The sequence below is a fragment of the Protopterus annectens genome, chromosome 5.part0, assembly GCF_019279795.1.
Source record: "Protopterus annectens isolate FY-2018-M chromosome 5.part0, PAN1.0, whole genome shotgun sequence".
Lineage (NCBI taxonomy): Eukaryota > Metazoa > Chordata > Ceratodontiformes > Protopteridae > Protopterus > Protopterus annectens.
The window spans coordinates 1,843,207,560-1,843,231,016 of record NC_056735.1 but is presented as its reverse complement, the minus strand read 5'-3'; the positions used below and the strand labels follow the sequence as shown (position 1 = coordinate 1,843,231,016).

The following is a 23,457-nucleotide window of genomic DNA, read 5'->3' as shown; positions in this document are numbered from 1 at the left end:
GTCTTCTGCTTTTCTACACATGTGCCCAAACCATCGTAATCTGTTCTCTTTGATCTTTTCTGCAATTGGAGCTACTTTGGCTTCTGCTCTTATGTCCTCATTTCTTCGCCTGTCCTGCAGTGTGCATCCTACCACCTTTCTCAGGCACTTCATTTCCATCACCTCTAGCTTCTTCAACTGTTCTGCCTTTACTGCCCAGGTTTCTGTACCATACAGTAGTACTGGTCACACCACTGTCTTGTACACCTTACTTTTCAGCTTTTTTGGCATTCTTCTGTCATATACTACACCTGATACTCTATGCCAGTTGGCTGCAGCCCCTCTGATTCTAGCTTTGACCTCTTCATTCAGACTACCCTTCTCCTCAACCACCCCTCCCAGATACTTGAAGCTGTTTACCTGTTCCACTATCTTCCCATATATCTCTATTCTCAGCTTCTTTTGATTTCCCCAATCTGTTGCCATTACCACTGTCTTATCTGTGCTTAGTTTCATCCCATGTGCCTTCAGATTTGCATTCCATTCTCCTATCCTTTGCTGAAGTTCTAGATCAGAGTCTGCCTGTACTGCCCCATCGTCTGCATACAGCAGCTGTGTTGCTCTGACTCCTCCAACCTGTTTGCTGATGTAGTCCATTACCAGTATGAACAGTAGTGGGCTCAGAGCTGAACCCTGGTGTACACCCACTCCCACTGGGAACCCCTCAGTGAGGCCAAACACTGTTCGTACTTGAGTCACTGGGTCCTTGTACATAGCCTGTACTAATTCTACCAATGTTTCTGGGACTTCAAACCACCACAGTACTGCCCAGATCAGCTTTCTTGGGACCTTGTCATATGCTTTCTCCAAGTCTAGGAAAGCCCAGTTTGACTCTCTCCTCTTCTCTAGTTTCTTCTCAAGTATCTGTCTCAATGCAAACATCGGGTCAATTGTGCTGCATCCTGATCTGAATCCAAACTGTTCATCTCCCATCTTACATTCTACTATTCTGCGTATCCGTTTATCAATCACCCTCTCCAGAACTTTAATGCAATGTGGTAGGAGTTTGATGCCTCTGTACTGTCCACAGTTGTGGATGTCCCCTTTGTTCTTGTACACTGGCACGAGTATGCTTATTCTCCAGTCATCTGGAATACGCCTTTCTCTCCACACTGCAAATAGTACCCTCAGGAGCCATTTCTCCCCTAGCTCACCCAGCATCTTTATCATATCTGCTGTGACCTCATCTGAGCCTGCTGCTTTCCCTGACTTCATTTTCCTTAGTGCTGCTCTTACTTCTTCTAAGCTGGGCTCCTCTTCTACTCTCATTGTAGGCTGTTTCTGGGGCAGTACCGCTTCTGTGGGGTTTTCTTCATTCAGAAGCTGCTGGAAATACTCCTTCCATCTGCCTTTGATGTCCTGTGGGCTGGTAAACAGGTTGTTGCTGGAATCCCTTATGAAGGGTGTCTGACTATCTTCTTTATCTTTCTGTCTTTGCCTTGCAACCTGCTATAGTTTCTTTGTGGCCCTTACTGAGTCACTTTCCAGAAGCTGATAAGAGTGCCTCTGATGCCCTATTCTTTGCTATTGCAACTTCTTTCTTAGTTTCTTTGTTAGCCAACCAGTAGTCCTTCCTAGCTTGGTCAGTCTTTTCAATCTCCCACTTCTTCCTGCACTCCTTCTTTCTTTTGATTACTTCATGCACTTCTGCATTCCACCACCAGCTTTCCTTATGTACCTTAATTCCATACCTGGCTCGGCCACATATCTTTTCTGTAGTCCTAACACATGCTGTTTTTAGGCGCTGCCACTCTTCTTCAACTCCACCTATTTCCTCCTCTTCTTGGGGTGCTAAAGCCCCGAGTACTTCCTTGAACTGATGTACTTTCTCTCTAATCAACTTCCAGGTCTTCAGCCTGGTCTCTGTTGACCTTAGAGCCTTCTCTGACCACTGCTTGCAGCTGATTGTGGCAATTACTGGTTTATGCTGTGAACCGACTGGTTCACTGGGGATGACTTTGCAAGCATGGATTCTACCCCAGTGCCTTTTCCTTACTAGGAGGAAGTCTACCTGAGTTGCATGTTGGCTACTCTTGTATGTGATCTTGTGACTGTCTCTCTTTCTGAACTATGTGTTGGCTACTATCAAGCCATTTGCCAGACAGAAGTCTAGAATGGCTTCTCCTTCTTTATTCCTATTGCTCCACCCATGTGGACCCAGGCAGTCCTCATATCCTGTTCTGTCTGTCCCGATATGTGCATTTAAGTCACCCATTATCAACACCAATTCATGTTGTCCTGCTTTATCTAGTAGGTCCTGCAACTGCTGTCTGAATGCACTCTTTTCCTCACTATCACAACCCTGCTGTGGGGCATAGGGTGAGATTATGAATACTGTCCTATCCTTACACTGGAGTCTGATTGCCATGAGTCTGTCATTAATTCTGATGATATCCCTCAATGACTTCTGAAGCCTCTGTCTCACCACAATTCCTACACCATTTCTAGCCTGTCCACCACCTGAGTAGTAGAGTCTGGATCCCAAGCCAAGTGGCTTTGTTGCACTGCCCTTCCATCTCGTCTCTTGGATACATAGGATGTCCAGCCTCCTCCGTATCATCATGTCATCCACTTCTAAGCTGCATCCTGTCAGTGAACCTACATTAAGCGTAGCAATTCTTAGTTCATGTTTGGCAGGTTGGTTGGTTTTATGTCCAGCTTTCACTCAACAGAGCTATCCCAGGTAACCCAGGCTGGGCAACTAGACACCGGCCAGCCAGTAGCCTGTTGACCCAGGACTGCTGGGCTTTTATGGCAGGCACACACTGGCCAATAGGGGCACATATACCCCTCCCACCATTAGTATGGGTCCCTGGCGTGGGTCAGAGAGTAGGCCGGGTCCTCAACCCACTTATCACCGGTAACTTCCCATGCCCATTTTTTGGCGACAGTCAACATGACCGAATTACCTAGGGCCATATTTTACACTGTAGAGTGGCTAGCCCTGCCACGGCGCGCAGTTTGTGATCCGTGTTCTCCTATCTTGAAAATACTGCGCACCACAATAGATTCCCAAAGTGGTTGGTCTTTTTACAACTCTTCCCCCAATTGGGCACCATGTAGAGTCTGTGCTGCTGGCCACAGCTCCATTCATTGGTGAGTTTGAGATGGAAAGACTCAGCATGTTTTTCGAACGTGGAAGAAACCCCACGGAGGCACAGAGAGAACAGGCATTAGTCGGAGGTTAGGATCGAACCTTGTGCATTGGAGGCGAAGACCTTAACCCCTAAGCCATTATATATATATATATATATATATATATATACACACACACACACGCACGCACGCACGCACACACACACACACACACACACACACACACACACACACACACACACACACACACACACACATATATATATATATATATATATATATATATATATATATATATATAGAGAGAGCACTGGTTAGCTAGGGTTAAATTATTCCCGGCTCCACTAAGTCTCATCTTTAGTTTTTCACTTGAAACTAGTCTAACTCTCAACCTAAGCACTCAAAAAGCATCCTACAGTCCAGCACTTGCTCAGACCTAATAGCAAGCACTAATATACCCCGACACTTGACTGCCCAGCAGGGCAAGGCTCTTTATCAACCCCTCACCAACCAAGTGACTAAGCAGTTCACCCTACTATTCAGGCATGACCAAAGGGCAACTTCAGGTCCAGCTGGTGAATCTGGGTATCCTGAGGCAATGTTACAACTGCCTCATGTACACAGACAACCCTCTCCTCCTACCACAAAACACTAACATATGCGAGAGATGCAATTATACAGCCAAACTGAAGGCTAAGGTCTCTCCACCCAAGACTGGAACAGACAGTCATGAGGAGAAGCTTAACACTTGCACCACACCTCCAGCCTCACATAGACATACTAAACCAGCACTAGCAAAAAATACACATAAATACACAAAATCATACTCGGATGCTCTAAATAAAAACCTGCAAAAGCATCGGAGCACTCCAAAGCAGACACCCACAAAAGCTGCACCTCCCGTCACAAACCAGACACATAAAACACAAAATCAATGTGCCTCACAATCACAGCCCTTAAGGCGAAATAACATACCTAACACACTAGTAATAGGTGACTCAGTAGTCAGGCACACTGATGCCCCACTCACTAGGCTGGACAAGGAGAAGGTTACTGTTAGCTGCCTATCGAGAGCCAGAATCCGCCACATAACACAAGCACTCAGGTCACTCCAGAACAAGTACAAATATGACTCTGTCATTGTTCATGTTGGTGTGAATGACCTGAAATGTACTTCCCTGGACTACGTGAAAAGAGACATGGAAGAGCTCTCTGATCATGTAGCCCAGGCGGGTATGACCCTGACCCTGAGTAGCATCCTACCCTCACCAAGAATGATACTTCAGTATAAAGAAAAAATGATCAATTTCAACAATTGGCTAAGCTTCTGGTATCATTCAAAGGGGATCCAGTGTCTGTCATCCTTGGATCACATGCTCGACTAGCCGCGTTGCTTCGCAAGAGACGGCTTGCACCTGTCACCCCTTGGCTTTCGAATACTGGCCAAGGCTGTTGCTGCCCCCATAGTGCCTTTTTTAGGCAAGGCTCAAAATTAAAACCCACCACCGTAAACAGCACAAGTAAAAAAAATGAGGGTTATGCTACTCAACGCCAGGAGTTTAAATCTCAAAATGCATGCGCTCAAAGCACTCCTAAGTATGGAGAACATCGACATCTGTGTAGTAACTGAAACCTGGTTCAAGGCTCCAGAGAGCATTCCAGCACTACTGGGCTACAACTCATACCATACATTTTGGCCACAGAACACGGACCGAAACACAAAGGGAGGGGGTGTATCCATATTCATCAAGATACTCACACCTCCAGGTTAGTGGCGCAGCATGATACCTCTGAGATCATCCATGTGCAACTAACATAGGGCAAATCTGCAATGCAAATTGTGGCCTGCTACAGATCACCCTCCATGGCCCAGGACCAGCACTCCGCCTTTCTGGAGACACTGGAAAACATGAAGGTCCTACCAAACACCCTGATATTGGGCGATTTCAATTACCCTACCATTAACTGGGAAAACTAATTGAGTACAAACTCCCAGGCTCAGCGCTTCTTAGAATTTATCAACTCATATGCCGTGGATCAGCTGGTAAACTCTCCTACTAGAGGCCACAACATATTGGACCTGGTCATCACCAACGTGGGCGACAGGTGTTCCGTACCAGAGGTCAACCCATCACTGGTTAGATCAGACCTTAAACTAATCACCCTGGATGTCCACACCCCACCACCACCCCCAACCAAGGAAACCACAGTGAAAAACTTTTCTAAAGCAAACTTCACCTTACTTAAAGCAGAGGTGGTAAGTTTCACAGCACCCACACTAAAGGATAACACTGCCCAAGATGCAGAATCCTTTACAATTGCACTCTATGAGCACCTACAAGGATGCATGGATCGTGCCATCCCTAGCAAGACTAAGACTCACTCCCCTAAGAAAAGGAAACCAGTCTGGTGGACCCCTGCCATAAACAGGTTATACAACACAAGGAGGAAACTAGTTCAGAAAAAAAGCAAATCCCAAGAAGGAATGACATCCCTGATCAGTATCAGTAAGAAACTAAGGTCCCTCATAAAATCATCCAAGGCTAACTTCGAAAGAAAAATAGCCAAAGATTCGAAAGATAACCACAAAGCCTTCTTTAGCTATGTCAAGAATCTAAGTGGCAACTCGCAGATATGTTCTGAGCTAGTGCAAAATAGCACAAAATATACTGAACCTACTGATACTGCCAACATCCTGGCAGATAGATTCAGTGCAAACCTCACCACCCTCTCACCTTCAAAAGGGCCCACAACAATACCGGAAAAGTGTAGTGTCCCAGAAATCACAGAAGCACAGGTGAAAACAGCCCTTTCAAAAGCCAAAAACACAGCATCAATGGGGCCAGATGGTGTCCCAGGCTGCATCTTGCACAAACTACAGAACGAACTAACCACCACCTAAACATGCTGTTCAGCCTCAGCCTCTCCACAGGCTACGTGCCCATAGAATGGCGCACAGCAGCAGTTATTCTGCTCCACAAAGGAGGGGCCACAACTGACCCTGGTAACTATCGCCCCATAAGCCCGACTAGCCTGGTCTGCAAGTTTGTGGAGCACATCATCATAGAACTCATTAACAAAGACATTGGGAACCTCCAAACATTTGACCCAACCCAGTTCGGCTTTAAGGGCATATCATGCCTACTAAACCTGGTTGACTTTTTCGAGACAGTCACCAAGGCCGTAGACGAGGGAAAGGTGGTTCACACAGCCTACCTTGATCTCGCCAAGGTGTTCGACACCATTCTTCACTCTGGTATTATAGAAAAACTCACCAGCCTGAACATAAACCCCTATGTCACAAGATGGGTTGCCAACTGGCTTAGAGTCAGAACTCACACAGTAAGAATAGCGGGCTCCAGGTCTGACTCTAAACTAGTCACAAGTGGTGTCCCGCAAGGCTCGGTTCTGGGACCCCTACTGTTCGGCATATATTTCTCAGATGTACAGGCAAGCACAGGAGGACTATGGCTAAACAGGTTTGCCGATGACTGCAAACTAGGAGCCATAATTGACTCACCGGCTGACACGGACATCCTTCAAAAAGGACTTACTGAGACAGACACCTGGTGTCAAAGTCATGGCCTCAAGCTAAATGCCAAAAAATGCATAGTCATCCCATTTGGGAAAAACAAAACACCCACGAATTACCACATAGGTGGCAGCCCCCTTAATACAGAAGAGGTAATAAGAGATCTGGGGACCCAGATAGATAGTAATCTCTCCTTTGACAATCATATTGCCAAAGTAGTTAGGAAATCCTTCTGTGTGGCCCATCTAATTACTAAGGGGTTCGCATCTAGAAACAGAGGTTATCGTGCCCCTCTACTCGTCACTCATCAGACCCATCATAGAGTACAATGCCCCATTTGGGATGTACCTCACAAGACACTTCCAACAGCTGGAAAGACCACAAAAGCACCTCACCAAGAGGATTACTGGCCTCAAACATATGTCCTATGCAGCCCGACTGAAAAAACTCCAGCTGTACTCAGTGGCATATTCTTTACTCAGAGGTGATCTCTGCCTGACTTACAAAGCCATGTCCAACTCAGAATTGATGGACATGCTCCACCTAAAGAAATCCAAGTCAATGCCAGCCACGCGCTCTAGTGAGCTAAACCTCGCCACAACAATAAATAGAACATGCTGGACGGATAGATTCCTGTCACAGAGACTCCCCAAGTTTTGGAACAAAATTCCTAACTACATTAGGCAGAGCCCCTCACTAACACTCTTCAAGAGAAGCCTTGACGAGTGGATGGGTAACAGAAAATACACCCCTGGGATCACTTCATTGGCTCTGCTTGACAGAGGCTCAGTTAATTAATCAATGGGGCGGCGAAAGCAGGCACACTCTGGCTAGGCTTAAAAATTCCCTTGGGCAGATAGCCTAGTACCTACCTATGAACCTATATATATATATATATATATATATATATATATATATATATATATATATAGATATAGATGTATATATATATATGTATGTATATATATATATATATATCGTATAAAAAGGGTTCAGAGAGAAATGTTCACAGCTTTGAAGTTCTATTGAGCAAATCAGTATTATCCATGAAACCTGCGTTACATTCTGTCTTTAGAAGTACATATAGATCTACTTAAATTGATTGAATACGCTTTATGTTGATGTGCATAATGTCAAAACAAATTGAGCGCCATTATGCATGTTGACATGCTACTACACATGTGCTGAGAATTAATCTTGGCCGATGCAAAATTTTAAAGAAACAGAAAGAAAACATTGTTTGTTTTGTAGGGTGGGTGCCCCCCTGCTGATTGTATATTCTAACTCCAAGATCGCACAATTCCTGGGGAAAGAGTATATTCCCCAATCTGGGGATTGTTAATCTCATGAAATTGTATCGATTAGAGAGATGTCGACCAAAGTACTGGTCGATAATGTTACTAGTACCCATAATTTGTACAGTTTGTTGTTTGTACTATATTTGAATACTGTTATACAGTGTTAAGCTTGGTAAAAGTGAATAATTTAAGAGATTGGATGGATTTTTTAAGTTTATGATGGACCTAATTTAATACAAAGGTTTAACTAAGGTGATAGTAATACTGCCAAAATGATTGATGCATGTGGGTTATGTGATTCTGTTTTGGAATAAATGGTTTAAACTCTCCCATCAAGCAAACCAAGACCTTTGAGTATGCTAAGAGGCAGAAATCAACATTTAAGATGTTAGGGAGCACATTTTAATCAGTTGTAGCATAGCAAGTGCCGTACATTTTGGCACAGAGAAATGTTTACTCTTTTTATGAAAAGGGGAAGAGAGATGTCTATATATGTGTTCAAATGGGTGTACGATTCCCACATCAGTTTTGATGGTAAGGCTGAAATAAAATTGCTTTCAAATGTTGGCTAGAAGGCCTTAACATAACACTGATCTATATTTACATTCCCATGAAAACTAGTAGGGTAGATGCTGCATTTATGTGTAGGGAATGGATGGTCTTTATGAAAGGCTGCACTGTAATCAGAGAAGACCATGAATATGACTATGAACCCGTATGAAGTACACTCTGATCCTTGATCAGTGGTCCTTTTGCCTGGGCCAGGATTTTTACTAGGTACTTGTATGCAGTGGGATTTAATGACGTAGTAAGAGCTCAGTGCAATCAAGGAGTGGTGTACACATCTTTTTCATGCTGTTATATGCCATTCTCCCAAATTAGTAAGATAATAGTCTCCTGTAAACATAGCGATTTGTTTTGTGATGTGCATACTTGAGTGATTTCCATCTCATATCATGCCCTTTTAGCATGTAAGGTGTTGCTTGCACAGCCTACTATGTGTGGGATTCAAAGGGACTGACCTTGCAATCTGCAGAGGGGAGACATTTGAGAAATGGACTGAGCAACGGTATAATCAGTTGCAGAAACTCAGCAATGGATTAAATGGAATGGAGGGGGTAGGCTGGGATGAACTGAAAAAGAATTGGGTGACGAGATGCACGTTCCTAACAAACAAAAGAGAACAGAGATGGTCAGAGAGAGATTAAAATTCTAGAGAACAGAGAAAACAATGACTAACCATGAATATGGAAATGCTCAACAGAAGTCTGTCCTCCTAGCAACTGCATCATGTCTGGCTAATTTAATAGAATTAAATAATGCACTAAGAATCCTGAGGCTTGGATACTTTTATCATTTGTTTGTAAATGAAAAACATAGGGAAGTGAATTTACACACCAAACTGCAGGGGTACTAGTTACAGAAACTGGCCACCTTCCAACTGGGAAGATGGAAATCTCCCAGACTGTGTACTTAATTGTTTCAGTGTTTGTTATGATAAGTTAAACAGCAAAAGAACCAGATAAAACAGGAAGATGTTGACTAATAATTTCAAGGATTAGACTGATATCCTTTGACAAATCTCCTGCAAGAACAGTTATTGGTGCCTATATCTAGAGTGGGGGTAGATATAATATTGTAGACAACAGAAAAAGCAAAATCCCTTTGCTTAGATGCCTTGCAAATTGAACTTTATGAAAAAATAGGGGAAGCGTTTAGATAAGACTTGCTATCTAGCTAACGAAATAATTCAAAGGAAGAAGGTACTTGAAAGGTGGAACTTGGCCTTCATTTCTATGATATTTGAAACCCAGCAGGGAACCATATCAGCCCACATACTGACTGATCTTCGTTAGCACAGATTATAAAATTGTTTGTCTTAATATTAGTGCATAGAATTGCACTGTGGCAGTCATCACTTGTATACAGTGCCCAGTCAGGATTCATTCAGGGAAGACAAGCATTTGATAGTATTAAGAGAGTACTCTTGGAAGATGATGCAAACAAGCAGAATAGGCCACTTGTAGTACTCAGTTTTGATACTGAGAAAGCCTTTGATAGAGGAGAATCTTGATATTGATGGAGTTTGGCTTCTCCTGAGGGTTTATAGATTTGTTGGAAAGATATGCTGGGGATCATCTGTGAAATTTGAAATGGAAAGAAACATATTAGAGCCATTTATAATCATCAGTAAAATCTGGCAGGGGTGCTCTGTTAGTTTTGTTTGCTCTGTATAAAGTACCCATAATCAGCATAATAAGGTGTCTTGAAAGAGTGAGATATGTAAGACCCAGACTGGCAGCTAGAATTGTCAATGGAATACTTAAAGGCTTTTGAGGACATGCCCATATATAAGCTTATTGAAACTATGACATATTTTTAACAATTGTCAACCATCTGACCTTTCTTAGAGAGAAATTCCCATACTTTGGAATAATGAATTCAGTAAATGTACCTCTGGCATCTGAGCTTCAGAACGTGATACAACTGGCTTATGCACAATTGACAAATATATGATGTGAGAGTGTTCAATCTCGCCTTTGTTCTTACCGACTGCAAGCTCTGCATCGAGAAGAAGCTCGAGGACATCTAATACCCACAATCCCCCTCTGCCTTTACCTCAGATCTAGTTTGCCGCTGCTGCCGCTGGAGACTAGCCTGTTCAGATAAGATATTTTATCTATTCTGTATTATTTTCAGAAAAGTTTCTTTAAATTCTAGTTGCTTAGTTAGAGAGTAGGTGTGTGAGTGCAGGAATTCTCTATACTTAGAATAAGTTAACTTGTTAACTTTCAAGTAGAGTTTTTCGGGGCCTACCCCTTCTTGACTTGTGACTAAAATTGTTGTAATCTTGCCTTTTGGCACTTTATTACTGGATTAGACTTCGGTTTCGACTTATTTGACTAAAAACTTGTGTAGTCTTGTTTTTAGCTTTATCAAACAGACTTTTACCCGGATTTGACATTTTTACTGGATTGGACTTTTTACTGGACTGGACTGTGTTCATTGTTAATATGTCTGAAAAGATGAAATCTGGTTTTAAACGTTGTCAGTGTGGCCAAAAAATGTCGGTCACAGACAACCACAGTTCCTGTGTCTACTGTCTTGGCCCTCTCCACTTACAAGAGGACTGCTCTATTTGTCACTCTTTTAGTGGGAGGGTCATGACAGAAGGAAACTGATGGATACAGGATTGCTGAAACCCTCTTTCCAGGAGGCTTTGGCTGCTTCAGACCAGGCATCCAAGTCAGAAGGGGAAGGCGCCGGAGCCAAAGTCATCGGCTCCGAGCTCTTCGAGTCTAGTTAGATCACCGGTTCCACAGACAGTGTTCAACTGTTGGCAGTTTCGAGCCTCGAGTCTTGGAACCGGTGACGGAGCTCCCCACCGACTCTGTTGAGGTCGGCTCCGTCTTCGATCCCTTCTTCTAGAGCCCTTTCCGACGCCGACGTGGACCGTGTGGTGCAGAAGCTTATGGAGCATACGGCCCTGTCCAAGCTTCTCCTCTCAGTTGATGTCGAGACTTGAAGGCCTGCCACTATCTCCATCTGTTCCTCCTCCGAGACCTGTTCTGTTGACCTGATGATTGTGGAGCCCTCGGTGCCAGAACCGTCTTTGAGTCGGACCGATGTTGGATCGATTTTCCGCCTCGGGTCGGTTCCTGTTTCGGGATTCTTCCCATTTCTTGAACCGGAGATACGGGACCCGGGGCCTTCGACCTCATGAGGAAGGTGTTGTCTACCCAGACAACCACATCAGCAGGTACAGCTTCTCCTCCCGCAAAGGACCGTTATCCTCCTCTGCACCGGGCACCTGTGTCTCAGCCACCCGGAGGCTTCTTCGGATGCTCCCAAGAAGTTCCTAGGAAAAGACTGTGTAAGAGGAGACACTTGGATTCTCCACAAGAATCCTTGACATCTGATACTGACTTAGATGAGTCAGAAGGGTCCCCTAAGTCACCTTCAGAGGATGTCTTTGCTGACATCTTGGAGATCCTTAAACAGAGAGGTGACTGGCAAGCCCTCCTTCTGAGGATGAGTCAGTTTTGCTGAAGGCATTTGGTGCCCGTCCTTCCTCCTCCTGGGTCACTCCGCCTTTGATGAGTTAATGGAATTGATTGCTCGGCGTGGGAGACTCCTGACACAGTGGAACCTGTCCCTAGGAAGCCAAATAAGTACATTACGGCACCACAGGACAAAGCTTACCTTACCAAAGGAGTTCCAGTAGACGCCATGGTGGTGGCAGCGCCACGAAAAGGAGATGTCGGAGTCTTCCTCATCTGTCCATCCGCCTAACAAAGATTCTGGGACCATGGACAGATATGGGAAGCATTTTCAGTCCTGAACTATTTGACCCATTTACAGAGGGATCTAGTCAAAGAGTTGGGAGATACCCTCCAGGGTGCAACAGATGCTGCTGTCTCAGAAAAGTTACAGCGCAGCTCAACACCTTACGCCTATTGTGAACTCGTCCATGAGGCTGATATCCTATGCAGCCGAAGGATCGAGTAGGGCAGCGGCTTCAGCGATTGCTCTAGGCAATCCTGGATGCGCTTATGTTTTCAAGTCTTCCTTTACTAACGCCCCATTTGATGGAGCCACACTTTTGGCCCTAAAGTAAAGGAGACCCTTACCGGTGTGAACAGGAGGGAAAGACTCTGTCTGCTGTCGGAGTCCGTTTTCCACCTTCCAGACAAAATGTGGTTTCAAAACCCCAAAGATCTTTTCCAGACACACAGGGTGATGCCTCCAGAGGCAGAGGGGGCAGAGGTGGAAGACGCCGCCCTGGCGGCAGAGCAAAACCAAGGTGACAGGGATAACCTCCTGGCAAACCTTTTCAGCACTCCTGAGAGGAGGCCCGACTGTCCTGCTCTGGAGGCAGTCGAGCTTTATACCCTCAGGCCTGGCAAAACCTTTCTTCAGACAATTGGGTAAAAGCGTTGTTACCAGAGGTTACAAAATCCCATTTCTATCCACCCCATTCCAAAGAAAAACTCCCAGATGTACCACCCCATCTGCGAGAACCAGCAGCTACAGAAATTTCAAAGCTGCTAAGAAAAGAGTCATCCAACCAGTCCCAGCGGACCAATTAGGATTCGAACTTACTCAAGGTTCTTTTTAGTTCCAAAGAAAACAGGGGACTGGAGGCCAATTCTGGACCTAAGTCATCTCAACACCTTTGTCAAGAAGGAAAAGTTCGAATGGTCACGCTTCAATCGATCCTTCCATTCTTACAGAAGGGCGACTGGATGTGCTCAATAGATCTGAAGGACGATACTACCACATCAAAATGGCCAGGGCGTCCAGAGATCACTTGCGCCCGGCTGGGAGCCAGTCACTATCAGTTTCGAGCCCTGCCCTTTGGCCTGACCACAGCCCCAGGGTCTTCACCAAATGCATGGCAGTGGTAGCGTCTCATCTGAGGCGCCTAGGATTCCAGGTGTTTCCGTATCTGGACGACTGGCTCCTGTCTGCCACCACCAGGCGTCAACTGATACAAGCCAGGGATTACTCCTACAACTTTGTACACACCTTGGCATTTCAGTAAATTTGAAAAATCTTTGCTACAGCCATCACAGCATATCTTATTTATAGCACTTAATTCTAAAACTTCCGACAGAAAGAATAGTAGCACTTCAGTTCAACATTTCCTTCTGCTGTCGTCCAGAAAATCCCCAGCAAAAATTGTTCTGAAAGTTTTGGGTCTCATGGCAGCTTCTCTCATAGCAATACCACTGGGAAGACTGCACATGAGAGTGCTACAATGGCTTCTATTTGCACAATGGTCATTCCAACAACTTCCACTGACTCACGAAATTTTGATAACGAAGACATGCAAATCACACCTGATGTGGTGGTTACAGACTTGCAACCTATCCGCGGAAGACCATTTGTGCTACCCACACGGTCAGCGACGATAAGCACGGACGCTGCCCTGATAGGGTGGGGGGGCAGCTTTCAGGGACAGACAGTCCAAGGGGAATGGACCAATCGAGAGTACAATCTGCACATCAATGTTCTGGAGTTGAGGGCAGTGTTTTAACACTTTGCTCCCCTTCTTCCTCCAGGGACCATTGCAGTTCAGACAGACAACATGTCCGTAGTCTGGTACATAAACAAGCAAGGGGGAACCAGGTCCTACCAACTATGCAGAGAGGCCATGAGAATTTGGCAATGGGCAGAGTCCACACATCCCGGGGTCATCCAACGTCATAGCCGACAGGCTGAGCAGGGCAATATTATTGCCTCACGAGTGGTCCTCAAACAGTCAGTTGGAACAGATTTTTCAAATGGGGCCAGCCTACCTGCGATCTGTTTGCGTCTCCAGTGAACGCCAAATGCAGGAGCTACTTTGCCCTATTACCCCCTCCAGGGGAAGTCTCGGGTCTCCTATATGCCTTTCCTCCATTTCCCCTGATTGCAAAGTTTCTTCAGAAAGCAAACAACCTTCAGAGGACTATAATTCTCATTGCTCCGTTCTGGCCTCGTCAAATTTGGTTCCCCTTTCTCTTGCATCACCGCATTCGGGGACCTTGGATGCTGGACCCAGAGCCAGATCTACTGACTCAAGTTCCTCACCCATCCCTGGAATCTCTCCATCTGGCAGCTTGGCTGCCTTTCCTTTTAGCCAGGTCAATTCCCTTACTTGGCGGTTCAGGATATTTTGGTAGCTTCTCATAAAGTTTCTACCATAAAGACTTATTCTAGTAAATGGAAACGTTTTGTCTTCTGGGCGAAGTCACATCACTTGGACCCTGTTACAGCTCCGTTGAATAAGGTCTTAGAATTTCTAACCGAATTATTTCAGGAAGGAGGCTACCTTGAGAGTACAGTTGGCTGCCATTTCTAGCTATCATATAGAAGAAAGTGGTGCACCTATTATGGCTCACAGACTCTGTAAAGCCTTTTTAAAAGGTTCTTTTCATATCAGACCACCAGTCAGAAACCCAACATCACCGTGGAATTTAAATTTACTGCTCTCTAAATTGATGCTACCACCCTTTGAACCAGCTTCAAGTTGCACTTTGAAATTTTTGTCATGGAAAACATTATTCCTAGTGGCTATTACATCGGCTAGACGGGTGTCTGAGCTGCAGGCTCTTTCGGTCAAGCATCCCTATTTAATTTTTCATTCGGACAGAGTATCCCTACGCACTAATCCATCCTTTCTTCCCAAAGTTTGTTCTACTAGTAATATTAATCAGTCCATTGAATTACCCACCTTCTTTAAAGACCACTCTAATAAATTAGAGTATATGTTGCACAAACTGGACGTCCATAGACAACTCAGATTTTATTTGGATAGAACAAAAGATCACAGGAAATCTGATCAGCTATTTATAGCTTTTGCTGACAGCAGAAAGGGTCTTGCAGTTGAACTCTTTCTAAATGGCTAACTGATTGTATCATTTATGTTTATGAAAATTCTGATCAAACATTATCAGCAAAACCCAGGGGACATTCTACCAGATCAATTTCTACATCTTTGGCTCATGCAGCTCGCTACCCTTAGACATCATTTGCGGCTGCTACTTGGGCTAAACCACATACATTTATTTCTCATTACAAAGTGGACAGGGTTTCTAGGGATAGGGCAACCTTTGGTTCCACTGTGCTCAAGAACGTTCTCCTTGAGTTCCTCAGGATCATGGAGCTAGGACGCTACCCATGTGTAAGAACAAAGGCGAGATTGAACACTCTCACATAAAGAAGTTATGTCCTTACCATAACGTTCCATGTGGAGTGTTCATCTCACTCCCACCCTTCCCACCCTTAGGAAGAACGCTCGATTTGGTGCCTGGTCTGGAATATTCTCCTTCTGCTGTTGCAGTGTTGGTATTACTATCATACCCTTGGTATGTTGTATATAGGTAATTATGTATATAGTTTGGCAGGTATGCGTGATTGTTGTCTGGTTTGCTTGCAAACTAGATCTGAGGTAAAGGCAGAGGGGGATTGTGGGTATTAGATGTCCTCGAGCTTCTTCTCGATGCAGAGCTTGCAGTAGATGAACACTCCACATGGAACGTTATGGTAAGGACATAACTTCTTTTTATATATTTTTTATGCTGTGTAGTGATCTCTTACTTAATATTCTGTATTGGATTCAGGCAGTTCTGATTTTTTTTTTTTTATGCCATGCACTTTATATTTCACAGGCAATTTTGGCATCCCCTCATGAGGGTTTCTACAAAAGAATAACTAAAAAGAATTTAGATTTTTTTCAGTGGACTCAAGGTCATATAATGTCATGGAATGGTTTGTCTCTCTCAAAAGAATTTGCAGGACTTTGTATTTATCTATCCTAAAGTGTTTCTAAATTAATTTAGTCATGAAAAATGGAAAATATTACACTCCATGAATTTAAAGGTATGCTTGAGTTATATAAGAGCATTGTTATCTTGAGGGTAAGCAGTCATCCTGGCCTGTCTTAAGTAAGTGGATACTTGACCAGAATGATCTACCTGCTGTTGACTACATATAAGCTTGGCTGTAAAAACAGTGACATTTAATCAATAAAACTGCTGTGTTTTTAAAGTACATGATAGAGAGCATCTTGGATAAATAACATTGATTCATTGAGAATTTGGGAGGAATTAAGGGCTAAAGTTCCATAGTAGTAATATGTTAAAATGTTATAAACTTCAGAAAGCTTAGAACTTAGATTAAGAATGATGACCAGGGCTTATAAATTACTGGATGCAAGAAACTGTATTGCCAGCACTTAAGTGAAGCATAATTAGCAGGATTTACAAAGTTACAATTAGGATCTGTTGTAATGAATCAGAAGTTTAAGAATGGCTTCAGAAAGGGATATTGGGATACGTTTGTCTATTAGGAATTTGGTGGGGATAATGACATACATATGTGGCATTGCAGTTTCCCTTAAGTACATTTTTTTGAGCAGCAGTGCCTCCACAAACAGACTACTAATAAAGTATCTAACAAAACATGTTTTAAGTGTAATGAAAACATATTGGAAAACTGTGTGTGCATATACATATAACACACTTGCACACATGGCTACACATGTATGGGTGCACTCATTTTCTGAAAGTGGTTGCTTTCAACATCTACCTGAAATAGATCTATTTGGATCCGTGCTCTCCCCCTGGTTACCAAATTAAATAAATAAATGTGTTAGTGAACTGGACTCTCATAACTCTTTGTGAAAGCTTTACATCATGCCAGCATAGCTTCCACAAAAACATGTTGCGTCATAGGGTTTATATCACGTTGTCGAACTCTTAAAAGTTGAATCATATGTTCGACATGATATGATCGAACTTTTAAAAGTTTGAACATTTCAACGGAGATCTCCGTATAGTGCAGAATGGGAAGATTTCCCTTTTCTGCACTGTAGTGCGATCTCAGAGTTGGTATATTTAAAGAGCGGGGGGGGTGTGTGTGCAGGCCCCCCCCCCCACTTAAACTGTTCAGGTAGGTTTTTTCTTTGGTTTATTTTTTTATTACATTTTCAAACTTTTAAAAGTTCGATCATTTGGTGTCGACCATGTGATGTTCGAAACTTTTAAAAGTTTGATTATGTAATATAGACGCAAGTCATGGTATTCAAGTGTCACATATTCCCATATTTGATTCCAGTCTAAAGCAAATTGAGGTACTGCTGCATAGGATTATCCAATATAAAAAGACAAGTCATGTTTTGGGGCCATGATTATTTGTTCATCTCCTTATTGTTCGTCTTCCTAACTCTTTCTAAACAAGAAAGCACCTGACCCCAGAGCACAACAATTGTGGAATTCCTTTGTTTTTCCTATACTCTGTGCTACAGAATGAAAATCTACTGAGAAAAATGAATATGAAAACCAGTACATAAGTCAGAATTGAATGTCCTTTATTAAAACTATGGTAAAAGTGAATGCCCCTCCAGTTTGACTTGGTAGCATTGAAAAAAACTTCAAAATTCAGTTGCAAATGCACACTAAATGTACAGTTTAAAACGAACATTAAAATGACATGAATACCACTGCTGTTTTATTGCATGATCACTACAGTATGCATCAGTGATCCATTCCTCATCTACTGAATTTGATAAGTAAATAATGATTGACACAGTGTTACAGTGAGTAATGTTACCATCTCAATGCAAGACTTTTGACATTTTGAATCTTGGCTGGGTTTTTTCTCTGTGAAGTCTGCATATATTCCCAGTATATGTGTGAGATCTCTCCAGGTGTTGTGGTTTCTTCTCATCTCCCACAGTTTGTTGACTGGCGATTTTCCAGATTGCCTGTAGGTATTCATGTAGCAATTAAGTGTACATTTGAGTTCTGTGGTGGACCAGTGCCCCTTCAGCTGTAATACGTTGTGCTCACTGGCTGCCAGGATAGGCTTCTGCATTCCAGTGGATTATCAGAAAATGGATAGATAGCAGGATAACCAGCTAAGTGAAATAGTCATTCACAGACCCTTTCAGCCATGACCCAGGCCATAAAAATAAGGTGAATATGTAAATGAAAAAATCTTTACAGACCGTAACTGGTCCAATGCTACTAGAAAAAAATAGTTAACAATTAGCTAAGTGTTAAAAAGCATATTACTTGACATAGATATCATTTTGAAATTGCTTTTGGCACAGTGGTGTTTTAAGTAAGAAGAAAATGGAGCTATATGTGAAATAACAAGAACCTGGCTTATCATAAAGGATAATACGATGTTTGTATATATCTTCTTTCTACATTAGTGGAGACATTACAGTTATATTCTGTTACTCATTCAGTATGCTGTTTTTCAAATTCATGTTTAAAGAAAAGCTATCCACTCTTTATTTTTGTGCACATATGCAATCAGGTTCAATTAGCAGCTCGGATGACTGACCGACTGGCAGGGAGGAATAGGTGTTACCATCCCTGGTGGGAAAACGGTTCTGGGGGTGTCGGCTGTGATGATCCTTGGTGGAACAAGGGACATTGTTACTAGGAAATATGGTCCAAAGGAAGAATAAAGTGGAGACATGGCTGTGCTGCTGCTAAGGCAGAGTGAAATGACGTACATCCTCATTGCACACCCACCCCGTGGATGTAACCATGAGATACAGGGTGTGGGAGTAATGGGACAGGTCATAAAGAAAAAAGACACCCAGCAGATGTTGATACCTAGACCCCCCAGAATGCCCTTAGGATCCACACTGGCCCCAGCCTTATTGGAAGTGCATACATCTGGGTGGTTAGGAGTTGGCTGGTAGATCCAGCGATGGACGTAGAACACTGAATAGAGGCTTGTAGGATGATGCAGAGGGGAGAAAAAAATCTCCAAAAAAGATAGTATTCCAAAGTTTAGAAAGCTTTATTGCTGAGATATATTGCTGTGTATAAATGACCTTTTGCCATATAATGGGCACAGTTAGAGACATGCCTTTAATCCAGTTATATCATGCAACATTACACAAGCAATTCTTTATTGCTAATCCCTGGTACATGTGCAGGAAATAATCACCAGTCAGTACTTGAACACAGCTGTGTTCACCTAGGAGCAGTTTAAAAAATGCAAAATACTCCGTCTACGTGTGGTTGGCCAATTGTCTGCTAAACAGTGGCTATGCCTTTAGCTCCTTAACGGAGAAAAAGAATGAGACTGGTATCACTTCAGGATAGAATAAGAATATGGGTATGAAAGACAACAAAGCAGTCAGTTCAAAATTATGGAAATCATTTCCTGTCATGTGGAGCTGTCATAAGGTGAGCTAGACAGTTTAGTTCATTAGTATTTCAGCATCAGAGACAAAAAAGAATGGTGTATATTTCTTTATAAACTGGAAATATTTAATGTAGTGTAGGTTTTTATCCTTGGGTGTGCTTGATTTATTGTGTTGATTGCATCATTGCATGATATGGTGATGGTTACTGATAGCAGTCAGGTATAATTCATTTTTGCATTCCTGGAAACAACCTATGAAAACGAGTCCAGCCTGCATTCTGAAAACAACCTATGAAAACAAGTCCAACCTGCTTTCTGTAAGTAACCATCAGTGGTTAACATAACTATCAGATTTCCAGAGTTTTGCAGAATGTCCTTGATTTTTCCTTTTATGGTCAGTCATATATGCCAGATATTAGTGTTTCATAGTTTTTATTGCTCAGGTAATGCATGTTAATACAAAAATTAATATTCTATTATTTTACGTAAGTTAGAGTAATAATTAAAAGTTGTTCCTTATTTGGTCTCTTTGTTGACACCCCCATTATTTTTGGCTATGTTCAGGATTTTTTTAACACCTTTATTAATTACACCTATTACAAATATTTGAAGGATCATTGCTTGTATAGGAGCTTCTTCCATTCTTTCCCCTTGTGCTTCTAAGGAATCCAGTTGTGGATTCCTTTTGTATTTATGGGTTTGTTTTGAACTGGGATGTTCCAGTGTTTTCATGGTGCTAGGGTTATGTAGGTTTATAGATGAAGAGTTTCCCTCCTTAGTTTTGTTGACTGTAGTTCATGCACTTTACGGGATGGAATGTTTGGTGGAGGAGATTTGCACTGTTTTCATTTTTAGATGGGTACAGAAATATTTTTGTTTCAAAAAAGTAAAGAAAATGGCATGACTTAGCTTGGCTTTTTGGCACAGGGTGGGTAATGCTCTGACTATGACCAAGATGACCTGAACTTAAATAGAATCTCAGGTTCTACAAGAGCTGGGTGAGCAACCAACTGGCCAACCCTGGGTAGGGAGTAGTGGTTTAGTCATTTGACCACCAGCATGCCAGCCGGGCATGTATGGCACCAAAATGGGAGGACAAGGATGTGCACTTCGTGATTTTAAGCTTATGATGGAAGCAGTCACTGAATGTGGGTGGAAGTGCACAGTAATGCGTACACGCACAAAACATGGCCTGATTTGCACATTTCCTTACTGTAGGGCTTTCTGCAAAAGGCCATGGAGTTAGACATCATATCCCTTGGAAACATCTGACTACTGTTTAAAACAGTATGGAAGGCTGATCTCCATCTACAACTTATTCCACTCGTATTATGAATGTACTATAGCAGTGATCCTTCTGTTAGAGTACCTAAAATTATAATAAGCACCTTCACACAACTGCACTTTGCAAGGCTAACACTAGAGCTAAATCCTTTTCAGTCATTGGTGTACTCTTCAATAAGTCTTCTGACATTTATTTTGTTATTTGCTTAGAACAAAGCAAAATGCTCAGTGAAAACTTCATCAAAACTTAACAGTGCTATGTAAGTACATATCCATAAAAATGTGACTGTTTGCAATTTATTGCCTCTGATTAAAACTGCTAACTTCAGATTAAAAAAAAAATGAAAATGGATAAATGTTAAATATCTGTAGAAGTCATTGTAAGATAGAAACCGATAAGTGTATGTATCATCTGTAATGACAACCGTCTGAGTCTTCTGATTAAATCTAACAGTAAATTCTTTCTTTGCTTTATTCAGACCATCCGCTTCAAGTCATACTTGCTGAGCATGGGTATTGCAAATCCTGTCACACGTGAAACACATGGGTCTGGTACACAGTACCACATGCAGCTGGCCAACCAACTTGCCCAGATCCTTCAGACTCCCTTAGAGGTGAGGCATTGTTTATACTTTACTGGTTTTCATTTATTTTATCATGTTTTTGTCAAAGGGGCTATAGTTCATTTTTCTTTGTTATTTAGATCTTGTATGTGGAACACCTACACTGAGAATTTATACATTCTGGGTTAATGCATAGGTTTGCCTTAGAGGAAGAACCATTGTAAATTAGATGTTGTGGTAGTAAACAGGATTTTACATGGAGATGCTGTTTGAATGACGGCTTCAGATTTTTTTCTGAGCTTCCTGCTTGTAGTACTTATACAGTCCTCATCAGAACTTTGCAGAAAAAATAATTCATTGAAAAACTGTAGTTGTTTTTCTTTGGTGTTTTTGATTTCTGTGATTTTCAGTGTCCTTCATATTTTTCGAGAGTACGTACTTTTTTTTTTAAGGAAATGGAATTGATTTAAGTTCTGCATTCCCCCAACACACTTACCCATGAATTCATACACAAGTCCAAGGTCATATTTTATGACTGCTTTATATAATAGTTTCAGTTTTTGATATTGTAAAATATTGCTTGGTAATGCAATTCATTTTTCTTCTTGAGATCCACCAATCCTGTACGCAAATTGCAAAATAATATATATTTCTATCAGATGAAAAACTATTGCTTAGCCACCTGGAGTGCTTGTGGTGATTTCAGTTGCATGAGCCACAGAACTGTTTATCTTCAGAAAAAAAGTCACGTATTACCTGCATTTTGTTTGACTGATGTGGAAGTAGCACATTTAGTCGTCAGTGGGTTATTATCTTACTGTGAGGTTCAGAGGTGTTACTATCTTAGAAAAGGGCTACAGTTAACATTGAAAGGAAGGACTGTTTATCTAATTTACATTCACCTTCAGAAACTGCATAGCTGATAATGTAAAATAGTATATTCCTCCCTGTTTGTTCTGACAGAATGCATTGACACTTATTTATCCACTTTCCAAAACCTAGTATTCTAGGTTCAAACCAAGCTAAGAAGTAAAATAGCTACCATGCACCAGGATGGGTTTGTATAAAAATATAATTTATTGCAATAATACAAATAAATTAATAACTTAGTGAGTTGGCATTAATCAAAAGTACTGTACAGCATTAATAATTCAGAAAAAGTAACTTCCACCAGTTTAATATGGCTGAATTGTCAGGCAGAACCAATGCATAAGTCCATAAGTTCATAACAAAAAAGTTTCATTTTCTTCCAGAAGTCTTGGTTTTCAGAGTCTCATTGTTTAAGGGTCTTTTGTTCTAGAGGAACATTAAAAAACGATCCTGAGTTCTGTATCCACTTTTTGAGAGCATCCAGAAAACTAATGATTATTTGCAAATCCCTGGTGGTTTCCTTGCAAATGTCCATTTAATCACAAGACAGAACTTTGTTGGATGCCTTTCAAGGCAAACTTTCCTTCATTTAAAATGAATTTTATTTTGCCAATGTGACTGGTCAGGTGCTGGAAGTGGCAAAATGCAATATCACAGTCTTTAGTTCCTTTGTCAGACTATGACTGTATAGCCAGTTCTCGGTGATATTCCCAAGCAAAGCTCTTTCAGAGTCTGTCTGTAGTTATGTTAGTTGGACAGCTCATAGGACTGAATGTCTGAAGTGCTGAAGAATGAGTAAGAATGAATGATTGCAGTACATGTCCCTGGCAAAAAGAAAGGAAGCCTTTGATATGCCTTTGTTCTCGGCTGTGGACCGTTTTCAGCTTTTGTTGCCAGCACATATGTCTTTAAAGCTAATTTGTTTCAGTGCTTAAGCTTATGAAATGGGCTTATTTTCCTTTAGCATTCTGTAACACTTCAGTATCATTTTACCTTTCTATTGATTGCCTATGGCTTTAGCAGTCTCATTAGAAACTGCTTGTGCCATGAATAGACGTTTATTCTTTATGCATAGTTAAACATCAGGCTGACTCGTGACACTGTTTATACAGCTGTA

General features: G+C 42.1%; 1 protein-coding gene across 2 annotated transcripts in view; it reads left to right on the top strand.

Annotated features, from left to right (window-relative positions):
- Positions 1-23,457, top strand: part of VPS36 (vacuolar protein sorting 36 homolog) — a 1,108,846-nt gene that overhangs the window by 785,198 nt on the left and 300,191 nt on the right. For both annotated transcript variants that reach the window (XM_044071665.1, XM_044071664.1), the window contains exon 9: positions 21,387-21,521. In XM_044071665.1, coding sequence (XP_043927600.1) covers positions 21,387-21,521 — 135 coding nt within the window. The remainder of the gene's footprint in view (positions 1-21,386; positions 21,522-23,457) is intronic.